Here is a 25,106-nt window from a genome sequence, read left to right as displayed (position 1 = left end):
ATTTCATTTAAACAATTTCCTATTTTTCCCGTTTAGCAATGGTGGTGGAGTTTTTCAGTTGTATTTAATGAACAATTTTTCTTCTTTTTTTTCTTTGTAACATACTATTAAAACTAATTAAACTTAAATTATAGTTTTGAAAAAAAAAGGTCTAAAATGTACCTTTTTTCATATTTCATCTTAATCCATATTAATATAATTTTTTAATTATTTTTGATTTCTATTTTTATATTGCTTAAATTATTTGTTTTTTAATATCAAAAAACCAAAATACTAAATAAAACTTGACTTGAGTTCATTTTTGTTGTTGTTAATCTTAATACTAAAAAAACATTGTTATTGTGATGAATTTGTTTTCTTTTTTAAAAAATTTTTATGAAAAAATTACAATTTAATAATAGTTGTGCAATAAAAAAAATCGTTCCCTTTTTAAATCTTATTTAAACAATATAAAAAGTTGTAAAAATAAATTATGCGTTTAATATAAAAAGAGAATCACAGTTTATAATAGTAAAATATTCATACATTGCAAGAAGGTTTAATAGTAAATAAAGGCCTACTTTTAGGTGTTACTTTTTAAGTAGTTTGTATAGCCTATCTTTAAGAGGATTTTGATTTTAACAAAATAATCATTTAATTACCTAAACTGTGATTTTCTATTTAAAACATTATGTTTTTTATTGTAATTTTTTCTTTATATGTAGCAAAAATTGTAAAATTTTGTCCGTATTGTTTTCTTTAAACTTTCTTTTTTTGGGGTTTTGTACATTCAGCAAGATAAATAGTTGAATTCTTTCATTTAATTGTTTTGTGTTGCTTTTTTTTTTAATAAATAGTATTAGATGTCGTAGTATGTAGTTTTCGTAAATTAAATTTTATTGGTCCATTTTTTGTAATCTATAAATAGCTATGTAACTTTTTTAGCCCACTTTAAGTCATCATCGCGTGGCTTAAGTCCAGTGAAATGTTCGATGAGACTCTCTAGCAGTGACCAAAATCTGAAAGTGTATTGAATAAAGTTTTAATATATTATTAACCAATTTAAGTTAAATTTGATATATAAAATAAAATTTTAAATTTCAACTTCGTAATATCAAAATTATTGCAGTAATTTTTAAGTTTTTTGAATTCATAAAAAAATGTAATACTTTTTCGTGTTTGTAGAATCTCACCCAGCTACAGGAAGTGGTCCAAAATCTAATTCAAAATAAGTAGGAAAATATAGGCGGGCATGGCTAACCATATCGTACCCTACACCAGTAGTATATTTTAAAAATTATATATTATTCCTAAAGAAATGTTTATGTTGAATTTTATCTTAATTCCAAAGTTTTTAAGCAATTTATAGGTGAAAAACTAATTTTCTAAATTAGGATTTATAGGTAAAACATGGGTCGATCCTAATTAAATTGGGGAAAATGATATATTTTAATATACGAATTAGTTATGCAGAAAAAAACACGTTTTATCCAAATTTCATCAACATATCTTGAAAATTGAGGCCTGTACCTTGCGCACAAGGTTTACATGGACAGCCAGCTAGCCAGTCAGACGGACGGACATGTCGTAATCGACTAAGAAAGTGATTCTGAGTTTAAGGTGGTGATAGTGGTGTAAGTTATTATTATGTTTCTTAATAAAAAACTAAAGGTGAAAGTTTTATCAGAATATGTGGGGAACTTTATAACACTAATACCAGATAGAATGTCATGGTCAAACGAAACATTAGAAAAAAACTCGTAAGAATCCATTATAACACGAATGACACTAAATTGGGCATAAAACGGCTTCCAGATCCAAGTAATTTCTGAATTGGACATAGTCAATTATAGATCCTCAAAAAATTTAGTTGTTGTTGTTGTAACAGTTAAAATATAAAATTTTTAATCCGGGGGTTCTGTATTTAGGTCCATGCCAAGAAATTGGGCTACTTCAATAGGATTAGTCCATAAATCCATTGGGCTAAGTGAAGTAAGGTGGGCTGGAAAGTTAAATATGTGGTGGGTATCATGGGTACCCTGTCCTCAAGCTGGGCATATATTGGGGACGGCACGGTCTATGCGGGACTAGTAGGCGTTGAGTCTGTTGCTCCATCCCGATCTCAATTGTGCCAGAGCAACTCTTGTTTTCCGCGGTATGTTCTCCTCTATTTCTGCTATTGGCGGTGGGTGACCTCCAAGAACGACACTCATGCGGTAACCTGAAACCGCGGTATTGATGGCGTCTCTATGAATATCATTCAAAGCTGCTGTATACGAAGTCCGATCTAAGGGATCCTGAACATAACTTCGTATGCTCTCTTCGTATACACGAAGGTCCTTCCTGACATCACATCCAACTGTGTGATGTTAAAGTAGGGATGACTGAGGAACTGTTTAGTCAGCATGACATTATGTTCCTTGACTGGGAGGACCTTTGTTTCCTCATGTAGATGGTGTTCTGAGGTTATATGCATGCAGCCCGTTACAGTCCGTAGGGCAGCATTTTGGCAGCTTTGAATATTTCCCCACTGGGTATCACTCAGCAATGGGGGCCACACTGAAGCAGCATAATTGACCACTGACCGGCCAATTGTTTTATAGGTAGCCAACAAGGTTTCCTAAAACAACTACTAATAATTTAGTAGAGAACTTTTATTATCTTTCCAAAAGGGTCGTTCCCAGACATAACTCTTATTGGTCACTATATGATTGGATCTATGTCGGAACATATGGTCTACCTTCTGAGCCCTTTTCTATGATCTGGATCTGTCTTAGAGTTGCAGCAATAGCAAATATGATCGGATTTTTTTGTGAAGTAGGGAGGATATCATTCTTTTTTATGTGAAAAATCTTAACATAAACAACTGATAATTCTAAGGGTATCACAATGGACCACAAGGGCTCCAAGTTAATTTGCTAACTAAGGAGAAACCCACGTAACCCAACCTTTTATTACCTTCATAACTAGTTTTTATAGGAATCGAAATATGGATTAAAAAAGTCAATTGGTAAATTGGAATAAAAAAACGATCATATTGAATGACCCTAAAGAAAGTTAATTACTATTTAGTTTTCTACTACTCTTAAATGTACCTACTATTTAACCTTACTTATTATTGATATAGAAAAATCCAAATAGAATTAAAGTTACCTTAACTTCTCCAATGGCCAATTTAACCAACCGGTTGTTATGCAAAAATAAGTTTCATGCGGTGCAACATGATGGATGCGATGATGTTTGCGTGGCAATACTATATGATAATTTTGCAAAAATAGTACCCATTTTGGTAGACCCCAATAGGTGTGAGACCATTTATGAATCTATAATTAAAAACAGAAAGTTTATTACTTCACATTCCCCTCTCAGATAAAACTGCAACTAACCTGATTGGTCATGGCAACAAAAATCGAACATAAAAATAAATACGAAATCCAACCAAAATCTTGCTGTATGTCATTGTGCGATTTTGTATTAAAACTATAGGCCAAAAATCCCAATATCGGAATGCTGACCATAAAATTATCACCGTTTGTTTCGATAAAATCATGACGAGTTATAGACGTAGGATCTAAGTGATGCTCTCGAAATGGTCGTAGAAAATTCTACAATGAAGTAAGTTAATTAAATTGTATGATTATTTTTTATGTATTTAATATGCATACCTTCCCAATGATGGGTAGTTCGACTGAACCCCATGTATCGGCTGCCCAATGCACTAAACCGGAACCAAAATCGGCTGTAATTATACCACATATAGCTGATATGCAGGTGACAATTATTCGATCGAAATGAAAGTGTTTTAATATTAAGATGAAATCAATTATCATTAGAGCAATACATGTATAAACACAAAGAAATTCCTGAGCACGTTTTCCTGAAAAGTAAAAAATGATAAGTCTATATTCAAGACTTGACTGTAAGCACTCTATAGAATGGACTATAGACAGTTTTCAGTCTAGACTATCGTCTAGTTTATTGACTAGAGAGTCTAAAGTCGAGACTCTAACCCAGTCAATAGTCTCCACTATAGTCTAGCCTTTTGTGTAGACTATAGTTTAGTCCATACTGTAGACTATATTCTAGTCAGTAGTTTAGTTCAGTCTGTAATCAAGACTATAGTCAAAAATATAGTCCAGTCTATAGTCAAAACTATAGTTCAGTCTATAGTCAAGACTATAGTCTAGTCTATAGTCAAGACTATAATCTAGTCTAGTCTATAGTCAAGACTCATAGTCCAGTCATGACTATAGTCCAGTCTATTGTCAAGACTATAGCCCAGTCTATAGTAATGGCTATAGCCCAGTCTATAGTAATGGCTATAGTCCAGTCTATAGGCATGACTGTAGTCCAGTCTATAGTCATGACTATAGTCCAGTCTATAGTTATGACTATAGTCCAGTCTACAGTCATGACTATAGTCCAATCTATAGTCATGACTATAGTCCAGTCTATAGTCATGACTATAGTCCAGTCTATAGTCATGACTATAGTCCAGTCTATAGTCATGACTATAGTCCAGTCTATAGTCATGACTATAGTCAAGTCTATAGTCATGACTATAGTCCAGTCTATAGTCATGACTATAGTCCAGTCTATAGTTATGACTATAGTCCAGTCTGTAGTCATGACTATAGTCCAGTCTATAGTCATGACTATAGTCCAGTCTATAGTCATGACTATAGTCCAGTCTATAGTCATGACTATAGTCCAGTCTATAGTCAAGACTATAGTCTAGTCTATAGTCATGACTATTGTCCAGTCTATAGTCATGACTATAGTCCAGTCTATAGTCATGACTATAGTCCAGTCTATAGTCATGACTATAGTCCAGTCTATAGTCAAGACTATAGTCCAGTCTATAGTCAAGACTATAGTCCAGTCTATAGTCAAGACTATAGTCCAGTCTATAGTCAAGACTATAGTCCAGTCTATAGTCCAGTCTTTACTCAAGACTATAGTCCAGTCTATAGTCAAGACTATAGAACAGTCTATAGTCAAGACTAAAGAACAGTCTATAGTCAAGACTATAGAACAGTCTATAGTCAAGACTATAGAACAGTCTATAGTCAAGACTATAGAACAGTCTATAGTCAAGACTATAGAACAGTCTATAGTCAAGACTATAGAACAGTCTATAGTCAAGACTATAGAACAGTCTATAGTCAAGACTATAGAACAGTCTATAGTCAAGACTACAGAACAGTCTATAGTCAAGACTATAGAACAGTCTATAGTCAAGACTATAGAACAGTCTATAGTCAAGACTATAGAACAGTCTATAGTCAAGACTATAGAACAGTCTATAGTCAAGACTATAGAACATTCTATAGTCAAGACTATAGAACAGTCTATAGTCAAGACTATAGAACAGTCTATAGTCAAGACTATAGTCATGTCTATAGTCATGACTATAGTCCATTTTATAAATTAAAGACTTTATTTCAGTATATAGTCGTGGCTATAGTCTATTCAATAGTCGTGGGTGTATTCTAGTATATAGTCAAGTCTTTAGTCATGACTATAGTCCAGTCTATAGTCATAGCTATAGTCTATTCAGTAGTCGAGACTATAGTCTAGTCTATGTAAAGTCGAGACAATAGTCCAATACCAGTCTATGGTAGAGACTAAAGTCCAGTTTTAAAAAATAATATTAATTAAATACCTGGACTATATAATTTTGCCAACTCTTGAGCTCCCTTATGCTGAGGACCCCATCGCGGTGAAGCTTTCTCTGTAAATGTCTGCTCCAGTGCGGAATTGCCATTTGGATCATCTTCGTGCATTGAATTTTCCAATATCTCCTGATCACTTTTTAAGGACATCTTTTATGTTTGATTATCGAAAATGAAAAGAAGTAAAAACAAATAATTGTTGAAATTTTAATATCGAAAAATTCAACTGCGCAATATTAGTTTTAGTTTTTATCTTTTTATTTTATGTGTTTTAAAATTATTTTTCCTTTTTTTCAGTTAAGACAAAGAAAAACTGCTTGTTAAATTGTTGGCATGAGAATTTTTGGCTGAGATTACACCTGTTGTTGGCCTAAGTGAGAATCGGACACGTGTTGAAGGTAAATTTATTTGTCTGAACATTTACACGTAGGCACGACAGCGAACGACAACCCTTTAGGAAAATGTTTGTATAAATACATATATGAACATATATGTATGTACATACATAAAAACATACGCATGCGAGTGTATTTGTATGTATATTTACGAAATATTTACAGTATGTGCTTACTGAATAGGGATGGCCAAGAATAATTGTCGAATTTAAATTGTTTAGAAATAAAATTAAATTTATTTATTGTTTTGTATGCAAGTAGTTATAAACATCACGTTTTAATATATTAAAAAATACAGAAAATGTGCCCTTATTTTGACCTACATTTGCCATAGTTCCAGAATTCCAAACTTTTTAAATTAATTAGTACATTGTAAGAAATTCTTCTATATAATGGATATCAATAGTAAAAATCTCTTTAATTTGACCAAATTCTGTAGGCTTATACGTGACCATTTCGATTTTATTAAACATCAACATTACAACCAATTTTCACAATTAAAATGTGAGAAATGGGGGCGACATTTCGTAATGAATCACTTTCTTTTAAATTTCAAATAAAAATAACTGTCTGTTATAAATACATTATAACTCCTTGATCATTAAAAATGCAAACCCAGCAGTTAGAGGTGTTTAAATTATGAACTTATTGTTGAAGGAAACCAACATGTGCAAATATATATACATATATATGTATGTGTTGAAGTCAAACGACCTTATACAATCATACTTCAGTGCCATTGTCACATTTGAAAGCCTAAAAACTGTTACACACTTCTAAATGTTAGTCAGAAGATAGTATGTAGACATTTTACAATAATAAGAACTTTAGTCATTTAAATTTATACTTCTTACTCACTTCTGTATTATAAGTAGATGATAGTTGGAAGATACTTCATATATTACAAAATCAAAATATACAGAAAACAGATTCTCTTAAACACTTTTAAAACTAAATTCGGGGTGTCTTGTAGAAGTCAATACCACATGCATCTTGGCAGACTCTTACATCAGGGAACAGTTGAACTTACAGATCAGGGTAATAATACTTTGGCGTTTAAATGCTCTCGCCTTATCGGGTGGAAGACACTTCCGGGTAAGTTTTTCGATAATGAAATATTTACAGTATTGTAGAGTAAACTGCAGTAATATTTTAGTTGCCTTTTTTATAGTATTCATAAAGTTAACGGAAGTAAATTGTACAAATTTAATCTGAGGTGGTACAAGTAATTGTAGGTGTTTCACATAATTATGAACTTCATGTACATAGTTTTAAAGAATTTATTATAAAACTTGTATTTGTGCACATGGAACAAGTAATTTTTATTTCCAGCTGGAGATTTCACACAAGTAAATAATGTCCCCATCCTATCTTATAGTAATACCTGAAGAATAGTATCTTTGATTGGTTCGTAAGTTTAACAGTGTGATTTTCCGCGCTCTCTCTCTCTCTCTTTACATGTAATTTCATGTATTACAAATAGAACCATGTGTGCTATTTCATGTACAATTTAAAATTTAAAAATATACCTATAGTCAAATTCTCGAATCCTACAGCTTTTAATATTGAAGAACATGACAGCTTATGCTCAAATCAAGCATTTTAATACCCTACATCATTTTAATAGGATGGGTATATTGGGTTTGTGCTGATGTTTGTAACGCTAATATACTCGTATCTCGACAAAAAGCTGCAACATTAAGTTCTATGCTAGACTTGATGACCCTAACGAATTCTATAATTAAAGGTCCTCATATGACCCTAGCCCCTATGAAAAGTCCCCATCAAAATTTCACTTAAATGTCCACAATTTTAAATGATTATTATGACAACTATTCGTAATTGTTTTTGGTTTAAAATTACAAATCTTGTTTGACGTATACGTAATATTTAATTATAATTAATTAATATTTATCATACTCAGTGTTGTGTTTTTTTTTTTTTTTTGTAGGCTGATATAACAGACCCACAAATGTTTAATCAAGAGATCAAGTATAACACTGAGCTACGCTGATTCCAAATTTACCAACATAATTTCTTCATCACATAAAAGATATTGTATTATAAAGATTTTTGTAACATTTGGGACGTTATATTAGCTCGAAGATATCTTGTTTTAAAAAACCTATTATGACATTAAAAGTTTAACCTGCCAACATTATAATAAATGCAAAATCTCTGTTAAATATTCTCTTTTCTTTGAGTTATCTATATATATAAAATTCTAACGTTACTGACTGACTGACTGACTGACTGACTGATTGACTGATTCATCATCGCACAGCCTAAACGGTTAAAGCTAAAGAGCTGAAATTTGGACAGGGGGTTGGTCTCCCACCAAATAGATCCACTAAGACGGGATTTTTGGAAATTCGAATGTTTAGGGGGTAAAAAAGGGTAAAAACGGGTAAAATCGGTAACCTCATATCTCCTAAACTAGAAAAGATACAAAAATAGTTTAAAGCTTATCGTCGTTCATTTAAAAAATAAGCGGACAGGTGTCTGGTACTTTTTTCAATTTCGGCCCCTTTAGGGAATAAACGGGTAAAAACTGTATTTTGGTACTTTTTTTGCACCCCATGTATCTTTTAAACCAGTGAACATTCAAACAATATTTTTGACTCCTTCATAACTTGACGAAAAAATAAAAATATAAATTTAGTACTTTTTGGTTATTCGGATGTTTAAGGGGTGAAAATTGTACCTATTTTTGGTACTTTTTTCATAAAACATTGATTTTGGTTTATTAACTTATACATATAAATACGTAATAACGGGCTCCCACTACGATGTTGCAACATTTTGGAATAGAATTTTTTATTTCGTTAATGAAATTAAGCATGTAGAGCCCGGAGTAAATGAGAATCTATAAAAGGGGATTTTTTGGTACATTTTCGTTCTTCAAAAGGTACTTTTTGGATTTTTGTATAATATTGAACCTAGAAACATGAAATTAAGCATGTAGAGCCCGGAGTAAATGAGAATATATAAAAGAAGAATTTTTGGTACTGTTTCGTTCTACAAAAGGTACTTTTTATGAGAATCTATAAAAGGGGACTTTTTGGTATTTTTTCGTTCTTCAAAAGGTACTTTTTGAATTTCCTATAATATTGAACCTAGAAACATGAAATTAAGTATGTAGAGGATGGATTAAGTGAGAAACTATAAAAGGGGACTTTTGGTACTTTTTCGTTCTTCAAATGGTACTTTTTGGATTTTTGTATAATATTGAACCTAGAAACATGAAATTAAGCATGTAGAGCCCGGAGTAAATGAGAATCTATAAAAGGGGACTTTTTGGTACTTTTTCGTTCTTCAAAAGGTACTTTTTGAATTTCCTATAATATTGAACCTAGAAACATGAAATTAAGTATGTAGAGGATGGATTAAGTGAGAACCTATAAAAGGGACTTTTGGTACTTTTTCGTTCTTCAAATGGTACTTTTTGGATTTTTGTATAATATTGAACCTAGAAACATGAAATTAAGCATGTAGAGCCCGGAGTAAATGAGAATCTATAAAAGGGGACTTTTTGGTACTTTTTCGTTCTTCAAAAGGTACTTTTTGAATTTCCTATAATATTGAACCTAGAAACATGAAATTAAGTATGTAGAGCCCGGAGTAAATGAGAATCTATAAAAGGGGACTTTTCGTTCATCAAAAGGTACTTTTTGAATTTTTTATAATATTGAACCTAGAAACATGAAATTAAGTATGTAGAGCCTGGATTAAGTGCGAACATATAAAAGGGGACTTTTTGAAACCTTTTCTTTCTTCAAAAGGTACTTTTTGGATTTTTGTATAATATTGAACCTAGAAACGTGAAATTAAGCATGTAGAGCCCGGATTAAGTGAGGACCTATAAAAGGGGACTTTTTGGTACTTTTCCATTCTTTAAAAGGTACATTTTGAATTTTCTATAATATTGAACCTAGAAACATGAAATTAAGCGTTTAGAGCCTAGATTAAGTGAGAAACTATAAAAGGGCACTTTTTTGTATTTTTTCGGGTCTTCAAAAGGTAAATTTTGTGTTTTTTATAATATTGATCCTAGAAACATGAAATTAAGCATGTAGAGCACGTAGAAAATGAGAATCTGTAAAAGCGGACTTTTTGGTACTTTTTCGTTCTACAAAAGGTACTTTTTGAGTTTTCTATAAAATTTAACCTAGAAAAATGAAATTAAGCATGTAGACCCCGGAGTAAATGAGAATCTATAAAGGGGACTTTTTGGTACTTTTTCGTTCTTCAAAAGGTACTTTTTGAATTTCCTACAATATTGAACCTAGAAACATGAAATTAAGTATGTAGAGGATGGATTAAGTGAGAACCTATAAAAGGGGACTTTTGGTACTTTTTTCGTTCTTCAAAAGGTACTTTTTGGATTTTTGTATAATATTGAACCTAGAAATATGAAATTAAGCATGTAGAGCCCGTAGTAAATGAGAATATATAAAAGGAGACTTTTTGGTACTGTTTCGTTCTACAAAAGGTACTTTTTATGAGAATCTATAAAAGGGGACCTCTTTAGCTTTAACCGTTTAGGCTGTGCGATGATGAATCAGTCAATCAGTCAGTCAGTCAGTCAGTAACGTTAGAATTTTATATATATAGATTGAACCTAGAAACATGAATTAAGCATGTAGAGCCCGTAGTAAATGAGAATCTATAAAATGAGACTTTTTGGTACTGTTTCGTTCTACAAAAGGTACTTTTTTGAGTTTTCTATAAAATTTTAACCTAGAAACATGAAATTAAGCATGTAGAGCCCGGAGTAAATGAGAATCTATAAAAGGGTACTTTTTGGTACTTTTTCGTTCTTCAAAAGGTACTTTTTTAATTTCCTATAATATTGAACCTAGAAACATGAAATTAAGTATGTAGAGGACGGAGTAAATGAGAATCTATAAAAGGGTACTTTTTGGTACTTTTTTCGTTCTTCAAAAGGTACTTTTTAATTTCCTATAATATTGAACCTAGAAACATGAAATTAAGTATGTAGAGGATGGATTAAGTGAGAACCTATAAAAGGGGACTTTGTGGTACTTTTTCGTTCTTCAAAAGTTACTTTTTGGATTTTTGTATAATATTGAACCTAGAAACATGAAATTAAGCATGTAGAGCCCGGAGTAAATGAGAATCTATAAAAGGAGACTTTTTGGTATTGTTTCGTTCTACAAAAGGTACTTTTTGAGTTTTCTATAAAATTTAACCTAGAAACCATGTAGAGCCTGGAGTAAATGAGAATCTATAAAAGAGGACTTTTCGTTCATCAAAAGGTACTTTTTGAATTTTTTATAATATTGAACCTAGAAACATGAAATTAAGTATGTAGAGTATGGATTAAGTGAGAACATATAAAAGGGGACTTTTTGAAACCTTTTCGTTCTTCAAAAGATACTTTTTGGATTTTTGTATAGTATTTAACCTAGAAACGTGAAATTGAGCATGTGTATCAGTTTTTTTTTTTTGACCCAATGTCAAAATTTATGTGTATTGAAATGTAAAATAGGCTAAGTGCCACGCCAAAATACAAAATAAGTTTTTTAAGTCGTATATATAAGGAACTTGACTGCAAAAATGTTGGAGTACATGAGTCTTTTAGGTATTCGCAAATCTATTCGTCTGAAAACATTATACACTTCATGATCCCTTTAGTAGTTCATATGTATGGACAATTTTTATTTTTTAAGAACATGGTCCATAGCCTGCATTACATAAGGAAATGTTGTGCACCACCTGTAATTTGGAATTAGTCTGATGTAAAGCATGGAAAGATTATGTAGTCGTCATATATTTATTTTGAGTAGTTTTAGTCTAGTTCTAGTCTATTGGGAAACATTCTTTACACGCTTGTACGGAGTAGTCTTAACTTTTGCAGGGGTTCCATATGAACTAAATAAAAAATGGAAGAAACATATAAAGAACTAAAAGTTTGCACGCTCAACTTATAATCATACTCCACATCTGACAGACTAACTCCCACCCACCAATCTTTACATATGGACAATCCGTCAGTAGGACTTTGATGATTGCTTCTGCCGTCATTGAGACAGAACCATCAGTAGAGTAGTTTGTCTAAATCATTTAGGATTTCAGCACCTAAAAGTGCAAGTACAAGTTAGTTAGTTAGTTTGAAAGGAGAATGTATACACATCAAATCCGAAGAAATACACTTAGGCCTCAATCGGGCCTGTTGTGCGCTCCTCAACCAGTGCCACGGGTAGGAATCGAACCCACCACCTCCGGTCTACTAGACTATAACACTAACCACTAACCTACCGGAGGTCACTGCAAGTACAAACTTCATTAAGAGTCTATTCTTTATTAGGCGGATAGATGTCTGTTTGCTACCAGTGAGACGGCAGCTGATTGCCCTGGCAGTAGGCGAAAAATGCAAAAACTCCTACCCACCCCATGATGTCTAAGAAAGAAAAATGATGAATTCTAGTTAGTCAGATGCACCAGCATTGACTTATTCGCAAGCTAACGTAGCAAATACAACAATAAACGCAAGAATCCGGCCCAAGCGGGCTACTGGAAACGGCTCAGTTATTTTCTACGTTGCGTAAAGTAACGTATCAGCTGATTCGTGGTTTTCATATAAAAACTCAACAACAAGCTTACGATCAAACTATCTACTTACATAGGTTATCGTAAGCCAAAAACCTGAACCTTAAAAAAAAGGTTTATCCTATCTTAAAATCTCCACTACAGATAAATGATTTGTTTTTTATTTTTTTGTTTTTTCCTTCGTGATATAAATGTATTTATTACTTATTTTAATTAAAAACATTTCTACAACTCGTTTCTTTCTTTAAAAATTACAATTCAAATTAAAAACTTTAAGTAGAAACAACATTTAATAAATGTCGTCATAATACATTAATCTCATTAAACTATAATCCTTAAAAGTTTTGCCTAATTTGTTTGTCAACTTCTAATGTACAGACACACCTTACTTATTTTGGGGCAGTTTATTATTAAGAATATACCTACTATCATGATAAACTTTAAAGAAAACTACATATAGAAAATAATGCTAATGTTGTAGGGTGTCCTGATACGTTTTTTCTAATTGCGTTTTAATGACACCAACACTTAAAAGTGTTGTCGTGAATTTAATTTACTGGATGCCACTTTACCAGCAGCATTTGTTTTATTTTTATTTTTTTTTTTTTTGAGGAATATTTTCTAGAATCTTAAATAAACTGTCAACATATACAAATATAAAAATAAACGTCTGGAAAAGCTGGTAAATTTTTAAATAAATTTCTTTCTTAAAAATCAATAAACTATTAATTAAATTTTGTAATTGTTTATTTATTTATAATTTTACACGCATACTTTTATTAGGTAAGTGGCGAAAAGAGGGATCTAATTTTCAACTACAAAATTAATTAATAAACAAGTATGAATGTATAGTCGGGCTTAGCCGACCATATGATACTCTACACCAAATGGGAATTATTTAAAATTTGATTTGCTTTTTATACCCTTCACCTTTGTGATAAGGGTATACATAAGTTTTTCATTCCGTTTGTAATTTCTATAATATAATTTTCCCACCCTATAAAGTATATATATTTTTTTATTCTTATAGATAGCGGAGTCGATTAAGCCATGTCCGTCTGTCTGTCTGTTGAAATCAGTTTTTAGAGGACCCCAGATATCGGCGAGATCGGAAACTTTATTAATTCTGTTAGAAATGCTTTCGAGAAGATCGCTATTTAAAATAGTACGGTTGTATGGGGGCTAGGCTAAATAATGAACCGATTTTATCCATATTCAGTATGCTTCGTCCTTGGGCCAAAAAAGAGTGTGTGCCAAATTTCATCAAATTATCTTGAAAATTGTGACCTGCACCTTGCGCAAAACCAGCCTGCCAGACGGACGAACATAGCTTAATCGACTCAAAAAACTATTCTAAGACGATTGATATACTTTAAGGTGGGTATAGGACGAATATTTTTGTATGTTACAAACATCAGCACAAACCCAATTTACCCTCCCCACTAAAGTGGTGTAGGGTATATTATAAATCGATTCGTTCGTAATACACACATATACATACAGGCGTAATGTCAAATAGTGTTTCACGTAAAAATTGTTGCAGTTATAAATATGTATGTGTTTTACCCCCCTCCCTTGAGAAAACGAAACATGTATTTTTTTTTTGTGTGAATGAATCCTTTTTCACGCTGACTCAGTAAGATGTCAGTCATGATTGAAACACATTCATTCATGGCAATTTTCACTATGTTTAATCGCTTTTTCTTGTTGTGTATTTTTATAATAATTATATTTAAATTTTACTTCGTCCTATTTTCTTATATGTGTTGGTACACAGTTTTTCGTGTAAACTAACTAACTACTACATGTTAATATATTCTTGAAAGGTAATTCGAAAAGTCTTTTAAATATTATAGACATTCAAGAGGAATCAAGTTACAGAAGTAATATATTATAGAGTCAAACTGTTGCACAACAGAATATTCTTAATATGACTTGACGCATAAAATGCTTAAACGAGGTCTAAAGTAATGATCTAAATTAGATCATGTCAGCTGATTTTGATAATTTTAACAATTTTTTTTAATATAAACACAAATCTGCGGAAGTGGTTCCGTTTTCTGGTTCCAAGAGGAAAAACAACTTAGCTATGGATTTGTAACCTTTTGTTATTATTTGCTTCGCATTGTTCCTCTTTAGCTTTCACATGACAATAACAAAAACACATGACTTTTGTTTATAGGAAGTATGAATGGCATGGCAACTCTAAATCTAAAAGAAAGAAAAGTCGTAAACGTCAAAATTTGTGTATGCTGGTATTTATTACTAAAGCCTGCTTTACACGATCACACAAGTAATATGTCAAAATTTTGTGGAGAAGAGTACGGATGAGATCGTTTAAACGCAATATGTAATGAAACCATCACACACCGAGAGAAAATACGGATGGAAAATTTGACAGTCGTATGGCTCACTTAATTTTTTAAATAATTAAATAAAGAAATAAGTCGCAGTAGATCTGCTTTTTTTCATTTTAAAATAGTGGCCTAATTCCAAAAATCTTTGATGCTTATATTTAATAATATCAATATATGACAAAGTTATATACGATTCGACACTTTTACATGTTTAGTTTAAAATATGTTTATTAGTTCGCAAGTACTTTTCAAACTACTTACGTATAGTGTTATGCATGTAAAATCAAACACAACATGCATGTGTTCATTCATTCATTTACATTTAAACGAGTTTCTATAGATTTTGTGTATATAGTACAAGCGTTAGGGTAATTCATTTTTTATATCGTTATTATTATTATTTAAAACAAATTACAAATTTTACAATTGTTTTCAATTCTGTGGACCATGTTTTTTGACCAGATATATCTTATTGACAGACAGGGTATTAATTTTTGATCGGTTGTTTAAATATAGACACAACACAGATAACATAGGATGCACAAGGACAATATGTAGGAGACCCAAATGTATTTTTAGTCCCACAGACTTTATAAAAACGTTATAAGTTTAACCAATTATAATTATTCGAATAAAAAGATACAACTTTTTATTCAATAATTAGAGCAAAACATTTATCAGAAATGAGATATGACAGTTGACTTCATCTTATACGATTATGAGTACGTTGTCAGTGTATGATGTTAGACATATTGGGCTAGATATAGTAATTGTGAGAAATTTGAAACGATTTCTCTGTATGATAACATGGGTCAAGCTAATGACATTGATAATAGCACTAAGTTCCAGGCTGAATTCTATGCTATTACTGGCCTAACTAATTTCCAATAATCAGTCCAACATTATATTAAACTGTTACAGATTTTCACTGCCCTTCCAGTTGTAAGCTCTGCTTCACGAGATTATTATTCCATTCGGAATGATTGCTAACAAAAGAGGAAAGTAAACTTAACATGATTAATAAAAACATATTTTATCGTGAAAGAATTCCATATGGTCACTAGAAATAATGAAACGATGGATGAAGACTACTCTGAGTGAATCCGTCGGTATTATTCTGACTGGATATTCAGTATCACTAGAAGAATGTAGATCATGTAAAAAAGACTGTGAAATTATGCTGTAACGTGGCAGTTACAAAAACCTATACATATTATATTTAAATTGTATGATTAATGTGCTGTTTCTAGATACCGAGCGAGTAGTTTGAGCACAAATTTTACTTGTATTTTGTTATTGTAACAAAAACAAAATACAAGTAAAATTTTGACTCAAACTACTCACACGTTATCTAAAAACAACATATAAATCATATTACATTAAACATTCCATGCAACAAGTACATTATACAAAACATTACACATTAAACCATCCATAAAACAAGTAAGTAGTTTATAATTCCTAACTTGTTTATGTTGAAATATGTATAATTGGTCAGAGTTTTGTGACTAGAGGGATAGCTGATATTGCCGTCGTGCTGCACTAATGTATGATACCGAATTACCGCCCGAACCTAACACATTACCTGCTCTAATAGTGTGAGTTTGTAGAATTGCCGATTGTAAGAACCCCCGATTTCTTCTTACATTCGTAACTAACTCGTGTAGTATTTACGATTGTATTCCTAGTCGAACTCAAGAACCTCCGAATATTTCTTGACTTCGTGTAGTATTTACGATTGTATTTTTAGTCGAAATCAAGAACCTCCGAACACTTCTTGACTTCGTGTAGTATTTGCGATTATATTCCTAGTCGAAATCAAGAACCTCCGAATTCTTCTCGACTTCGTGCAGTATTTGCGATTATATTCTTTGTCGAAATCAAGAACCTCCGAATTCTTCTCAACTTCGTGTAGTATTTGCGATTATATTCATAGTCTAAATCAAGAACCTCCGAATTTGCAATCGTATTCTTAGTCGAAATCAAGAACATCCGAATATTTCTTAACTTCGTGTAGTATTTGCGATTATATTCTTAGTCGAATTCAAGAACCTTCGAATTCTTCCTGACTTCGTGTAGTATTTGTGATCGTATTTTTAGTCGAAATCAAGAACCTACGAATTCTTCTTGACTTCGTGTAGTATTTGTGATTATATTTTTAGTCGAAATCAAGAACCTCCGAATTCTTCTTGACTGCGTGTAGTTACTATCTTTAGCTGCGCAGATTAAACAACTAATCGTAAAACGAATATACCCTGAAATTAACAGAAACCTCGTCAGAATACGGCGATACAATTTCTTTCCCTCCCACTTGTCTAGCTAACGCCGTCAACACCGCCGAATAACCATCGTTCAGCGATCACTTCCCGAATAATCATCGTTCAACGATCACTTCCCGAATAAGCATCATTCAACAAACGCCTTCCAAATAACCGCATCCCAAATATCCTCCAAATAACTATCGTTCAACGTTCATCTCCCGAATAGCCATCGTACACTTAAGTAGATCATAAGTAGTTTAAGGTTTCAATAATAAAGCTTTGTTCCAAATTACACATCACATTTTAAATATTTGTATTTTCATTCAAAGGAAGCAGACCTTTGAACTGAACCTAGACAGGCTGAGTCATACCTCAGCTGGAAAAATAAACTACATTACAATGCAACTATTTCACATATGGGAATAGAAATAATGGAACATTGGATACGACTCCAATGACTTAAATAAAATTAAAAGAAGAAGTCTACATAGTCCGAGTAAGTCCGAGTATAGCATGATGGTACTGGATACTAAGGAAAAATGGAAGAATGTAGAACATGTAAAGAGGGCAGTGAAACTCTGAAACTCTTTCGAGTCTAAAGTATTAATAAGCATCTAAGTAACATTTCTTTTAAAGTTAATACAATTACGAAACTATTTATTTTACTAGAATTGCATAATATAATTCTAAGAAAAATTTTACATTTTTCCTTTCTTCTTTATTGGCTTAATTAGAGGCCTTTTTCCGATCCACCCTAATGCTACCAATGTGTATGTATGTACACAATATTTGCTTGTCAATGTATGTTATTTAGATTTTTACATATTGTAGTTATTTTTACTAAACCGTAAGTGAGTAAGTAAATTTACAATTAAGAGTTGATACAATATTGGGTACTTTTTTTTTTATCAATATAGTACTTTTTACATATTCGTAAATTTGAATTCACAAGCAGACAAGAATTTCAATGTACTTAATCACCTCTTTTTTATTCACTGGATGGACAAAACACGGTCTGCCACTATTCCCTTAGGCCATTTAAAGAAAAACTCTTAGAAAGAAAGAGTATGGGATTAAACCTTCTATATCACTAACCTCACACATTACATCCGATATGAACCACAAAAATAAGAAACTCCGCTTTCATAAGAAATGCTCACACATCCTGATCCACCCAAGCACATTCCTCAACTATTAAAAGCCCACTCAATCACATCATAAGGCTCTGTTGATTCGACAGCCATACTTAGAGACATATTTGATTGCACGAAATGCACCACTAAACCAAGGAATCCTCTTCACAACTCGATGGTATTACAAATATATAGGAGTTTTCAAAGTCAACCGAAGCCAATTATTGCACCGACAGGAATATTGACATACCTCAACCAGTAATAGTAGCACGTATAATGTCGCATCATGTATCCTGTTGAAATTGTTTTAGGACCGAGAACTTCCCCAAACTAAAAAAGTATACTCAATTAGTATTTGTCTCCCGGAAGGTAAATAAGTCTTTCCCAAAATTTCATCAATTCATGTAGATCAGTTGCATTATCAAATCATTAATGACGGAAAACATCCAAGTGTCTTTCTGACAATTTCCCAACTGCAAAATTTGCAACTTCTATCATTTTCTCTATGCGATTTTGGTTTTAAAAAATAACTACTGCATTGAACCAAAATCAACCTCAAGCATGACCAGCTATTACAAGTAATACGGGCAACTGCAGTACAAAATTGTGTGGTTCAATGGTTCCCTAACCCAGCAAAAATAAAACGAAGTACTTCCAAAAGAATAACATTCATCACTACTTCAAAAGTAGAACTAAGTATTTTTTTACTTGATTTTTTTAATTAATTAATGCGTGTATTTTTTATTTATGTTAATATTTGTATCAAATTAGTTGTATTCTATAATACTACAATTTTACTTCCTAATAACATTAAAAAAAAAAAACATAAAAATGACTGCCTGAGAATGACTTCAGATGTAATGAATTTGGAGTCAAATATAAAGGACATCGCTCCTATGATAAGTCTGTGTTAAAATCATTACTTCTTCAGGTCTTTTTCAGTACTTCCATGGAGTAAATTCTACTTCTTTTTCGCTTCTTTGGAAGTAACAATATGTATTTATACCAAAAACCTAAATAAAAACATAATATTCCAATTCTTAACAAAAAAAGTACTAACAATTCGTACTATTTACCAACCAACAGCTATCAAATCTATTCCTAAAATAGTAAACTGAATATTACACACACACATACAAGTAGTAGAGTACATTAAAATATTATATTATTATGCCCTCAATGGGTGTGTTTTAGTTTTGACAATGCGACCACGACTACGACAACGAACTTTTTGCAAATTTCCTTCAAATTGTGTATTTATTTGCTTTAACGGCTAAAAATTAGGTAAACAAAACAGTTGAAATACAAGGGGTGTTGGAGCACTAACGCCTGTTTGTAAAAGAATAATAAATAAATGAATAACCAACTAAACGACTTAAAGACTGTCAAAAAGACAGACAGCCATTCATGACACTCATACCTGCAACAAGGATATATATAAATATATATTTATTTATAATGTTGTTGTATTGTTGTTTATATTTGCTAGTATTTTACACCAGTAGTCTAGACTAGACTGACCATTTGTTAGTTAAAGTCAGTGCTTTAGTTTGTTGTTGCTGTTATCCATTTATTTTTTCGGTTTGTTTTGATTGAACAAAATTGATTTAATTTTTTGTATATTTATTTATTAGTTGTTGAAATTATTATGTTTGAGATAAATTCATGAATAATATAGAAGGAAATAAAATTTATTTGGTAAAACGTATAAAATATATACTTTTATTTTAACATATTGTTAAAATAACAAAATTTTAAATCATTACCTTAAATGTTTCTTTTTTTAAACGGCAACAGATATTATACGAATACGTAACATTTTTTAGTTATATGAATTAAAATTAATTATACGCCCTGTATAACTGAAAAGAGAATAACATATGTAAGTATTTCTATACATCACATAGTATATTCCCCGCAAAATATGATAATTGCTTGTACATACCCAACATCAACTACCGTATGAATAGCAAATAAGGTGTCTAGTAATGACTTACAAACGTATGGATCCAAGTATTTACTTTTTAGACTTGATATTTTGTTTTAAAATTTTATATTTTTACAAACAGAAAGAATTGTATTTTTGTGTGAAGACTAGTAGTAGACGCTACTTACTAAGTAGTACATCTTAACCTCCCTATATGTAAGAGAGCGCGGTAAGTACTTGCTCTAATGTAATCACCGTGTTAAATTAATGACTCATGATCAAGCCCTTACTTGATCATTAAAGTTTTTCCGAAGAACAAAAGTTTCATTGAATCCGCGTCATCCTCACAATTTATAGACTAGTAAGCTTTCTCTATCAGACGCTAAAGAAATTCTGGCTAAGCAAATAATGTATAAAACTTTTGAATAATACGGACATGCATTAAACTTCGGAGAGATTTTGATGACTACATCCTGATCCACCGTGACATATTTGATTGCACTAAGTACACCACTAAACCAAGGAATTCTCTTCATAACTAGATGGTATGACAAATATATAGGAGTTTTCAAACTCAAATGAAGCCAATTATTGCACCGACAGGAATATTGACATACCTCAACCAGTAGTAGTAGAACGTATAATGTCGCATCATGTATCCTGCTGAAATTGAAATAGGACCGAGAACATCCCCGAACTAAAAAAGTATATTAGTCTCCCGGAAGTTAAATAAGTCCTTCCTGAAATTTCATCAAAATAGATATATATATATATATATATAGAATTTATTTAAGTAGTTATTCACCAAAAAGATAACTTAAGCCGGCTTATCACGAGCACACAAGTAATATGATCTGTGTAGAAGAATACGAATAGAATAACAGAAACAGATAGAAAACAGCTGTCTTCATCTTACTTTGTTATCATTTTATTCCAAGTGTAAACACAAAAAATATAAATCATACGACATTTATTATCTTTTTTTCAATACTTTTTCATTAAACTTTCATTGTAAGCAAGTATGGCATATTACCAAAGATGCTACAAAGATCATTATCAGTTTTTCTTCTTTCTAATGTCAAGGGGATACCTTTTCTTATGAATGAAGCACTACTACGTCAGATACATTCAGAATTGCCTTAATATTGACCTGAGATGATGAGCTTATAAACATTTGTTCAATTCACAATAGATGTTGTAGCGTTGTATGCGTTGTATGTCAGCAGCTGCTTCAATAGTCATAACAATGTTGTTGGTATTTTCTATGCAAAAGTTCTATACAACTCTTACGACAATTTTTCATATGTTTTTGGAATGTCGTAAGAAAATTCAGTGTTGTCAATTGTTTATTTCAGCAAATAAATAAAAAATTCAATCGATTTTGGCATAAAAAACGATAAAATGGTAACACAGAAATTACAAACAAACAGCTGTTTACCAAATCAAAACAAAAATTTCATTAAAAACTGTTTATTCATTAGTTTAAAATGTGAAATAACGAAAATAATAGAATTTTAAATAAAAAGAAATTAATTTGGTTTATTTTGCTCGTTTAATTAGTTTAATATTATTTGGTTTTTTACTTTTGACATTGTTTGTTTTGATTGTTTTTTTATTGTGAACATAAACTTATGACTTGATAGAAAAATCTGTTCACAAACGCTGTTACTACACTTTAGTAGATACAATATACAACTTGATTGTGAATTGAACAATTGTCTCAAAAATATGTTAAATACTTAGGAATATCGACCTAATTAAGAAGAATCATTATAAGGATCAAATGTATTCTGACAGTCTAAGATAAAAGTTTTAAGAAAAAATACTCATAAAAACATTGGAAAATTTGAAGAACAAAATTGATAGAAATAGAGACATCAAGCTGTTTCTATTTCTATATAGAGAAATAGAGACATCAAGCTGTTTCTATTTCTATATTAAAAGGTGTTTATATTACATCAAAAATGTGGCATGGGCGCCAGACATTCTTAAAAGTGATGTCTAGTCACAGTCTTTGATAAACTCTTCCTGACTTTACCATACAGTAGAACTTTTCAACCGCACCTTGGTATAGAATTTTTGTAAATAACTATGCCGGATCAAGCACAAAGATCCAGTACCTAGTCCTTCTAATATGTGCCATAGTAGACCGCTAGCGGAGATGCATGCAATCATAAGAATATTTCTGACGACTTCTAAAGGTCAAACTAAAACTCTGAACATTGTCATTTGTAGTACTGCATTGCATCATTACCCAACATTATTACTGAAATGAGTGAGAAGATAACCTAAAGGTTACCTATTACATTAGGAACCATCATTAATGTCATTATAATTCTGTCAAGGAATTTGTCAGAAGCAAATAAGTGTTAATCGAACCATCTCTGCCCCATTGCATAACTTCGGAGATGCCAAAACATCACTTCCGTTTACAACCACTCAGATGGGAGTCGGCTACTAGAGAGGTGTTCGAAAGACCTAAACACAAACCCATAAAATAATCCGAGGACTTGTTCTATGTAGCTCACAAATAACCCACTGTTGTATATCTGTTATGATCATAATAAACCCTGAACTTGACAAGAGGGACAATTCAATGGTATCACTTTTATAAGATACCTTACGCCATTCAATACAGCACACTTCCTATTCATCATCCACATTCAAAGAGAATAACATTCGACACACTCACTACAGGTACAGGTATAATGCACTAGACATCAACTCACATTTCCCTGTAGGGTATCTGTTGACATCGTCAACTTTACCGAACTTATCCCGAATCGTAGACTTTACCGTGTATCAGACTTTTAACCGACATTATCTTCCCAAAGGGTTTGGTTTGAACTACAGCCAATACCTAATAGACAAATTCCGAAACAATGCCATGCAGGCTACCGGTTCCCGTGTTACCAGATTATGTGATACTTTAGTTCGACTTCATGACAAATCATTCCGAGAAAGGCCGAGGATACATTTAATTATTACCAGTTTATTATCCCGACTAACTAGAGGTACTGGTAGCACCTTTTTCCCCGAAATTGCAATAACACCCGAAGGACAATAAAATAGCATTTTGCTGTAGATCTAAATGCAAAGCATAATGCGGGGAGTGTCAAAAATAAGTGGAAATAAATCTATAATATCTAAACGATTAGAAATTGAAACTTGAATTTGGAACTTAGGGAACCAAATAATGTAGATCAAGAGAAACTAAAAAGTAGAATACCTCATGTATACGAAAAATCAAAAACCATTGCTTTTTTTGGTTTCGCATCGAATTTTAAAGATTGATTAGTTAATGAACTAGGTTATTGACTATTCAATAAACTAATCTTTTAGTTATAAATACATATACAAATGTACTTCAGGCTCATATAGTGATTCTAAAGCAAACTGTTATTTCTTTGCAAATGGCCACTCTAACAGTTATAAGTTAAAAATCAAATGTCTCCTCTTACCATTCATGACTTTCGTTTGTTAAGCAAAAATTTTGTTTGTAGTCACAATTTCCTGAGCTTTATGGAAAACCGAAGAAAAGAAAAATGTGACTTTTTTTCGCCAAAAATATTTTCGTCATCATTAGGGTAAAAATATGTAAGTATTTATAAATGGTGAAGTGTACAATGGGTTATATGGTGTCGACATTTGAATAAGCTTTGATTTGTTTGATGGGTGCACGAGGATTATTTCGTCTATGGGTTTGTGTGTCATAGTGTTTAAGGATGATTTCCCAAGTATTTGTGTATGAGTGTGTGTGTGTTAGTTTTGATGGTATGGTGAATGTAAGTTATTTATTTTTTTTTTTTATTTTAATTCTATTTTTGACTTATTTCCACTTCCGTTTCTTTGTTATTTACGTTGAAACTAATACTAAATGAAGATATTTAACAATAATTTTATGCTTTTCTATTGAATGATGAATAATTATTTATTAAATTTGTTGTTATGTATTCTTGGTTTTTTTCTTTATTTAACTAATGAACAGTTAATATTTAGGGAAATTAATGGATTTTATTTGGATTAATGATAATGATGTTTTTGTAGCATTTCCTACGAAATATTTCTTAACAAATTCAATGATTTTAGTAAAAATTAGTTTGTTAATAGCTTGGTAGTAATAAATGAAAAAAAAAACTAAATTGACTCACTCACCTCAAACACGTTACACTGGCGTCAATTGTTTATAGCCCCGTTTTTTTATTATTTTGTATATTTTTAGTTTATTATAAGTAGTTTCTATAAGCTCCTTTAAACGTTTCAAAAAGCACTATTCTAATCCAACTACTTACTATATACAATCAACAACCTCGTTTCAATATCAATTTCGAATGCTGACGAGTGTGTTCATAAGTATGTAGGTTTGTTTATATATATATGTATGTATATTATAGGTACGGGGTTATCAATTCATTTCAATTTATAAAAGGTATTAATTGAAATAAAATAATGAATTTCAGTTATTCTTTAAATATTGATTAATACATGTATTAAATGTAACTTAAAACAAAATTTCATTTTCTTATTATTTCAGTTAAGTTTCATTTATTTTTTTGAACTTTTAATAACTTTGTTTTGTGTGCCCCAGTCAGCCCGTCTTGTTAGAAGGCTACAGGCTAATACTGGCACGACACACACACACATGCACACATACACTCTAATAATAATTCACTTAAATTTAAATGTAACTATAACACTATATACATTTATATACATATATGCATATATATATTTATATATACATACATACACACTACATATATAGTATTAAGTTTATAAGGCACGTGATCTAAAAATTGAAATTCG

The 25,106-nt window shown here is 31.4% G+C and overlaps 1 protein-coding gene across 1 annotated transcript; it reads right to left on the bottom strand.

Moving 5' to 3' along the window:
* Positions 1-409: 409 nt before the first annotated feature.
* Positions 410-24,739, bottom strand: LOC111684330 (plasmanylethanolamine desaturase). The gene is made up of 6 exons (XM_023446478.2): positions 24,456-24,739; positions 5,645-5,804; positions 3,645-3,856; positions 3,366-3,584; positions 3,133-3,302; positions 410-998 (listed from the first exon to the last, which is right to left on the bottom strand). Exons 2-6 carry the CDS (start codon positions 5,802-5,804, stop codon positions 908-910), a joined length of 852 nt encoding a protein of 283 aa, XP_023302246.1. The 5' UTR covers positions 24,456-24,739; the 3' UTR covers positions 410-907.
* Positions 24,740-25,106: the final 367 nt, after the last annotated feature.

The sequence above is a fragment of the Lucilia cuprina genome, chromosome 2 (genome assembly GCF_022045245.1).
Source record: "Lucilia cuprina isolate Lc7/37 chromosome 2, ASM2204524v1, whole genome shotgun sequence".
In the NCBI taxonomy this organism is placed as follows: Eukaryota; Metazoa; Arthropoda; class Insecta; order Diptera; family Calliphoridae; genus Lucilia; species Lucilia cuprina.
This window is presented reverse-complemented; position numbering and strand designations above follow the sequence as displayed.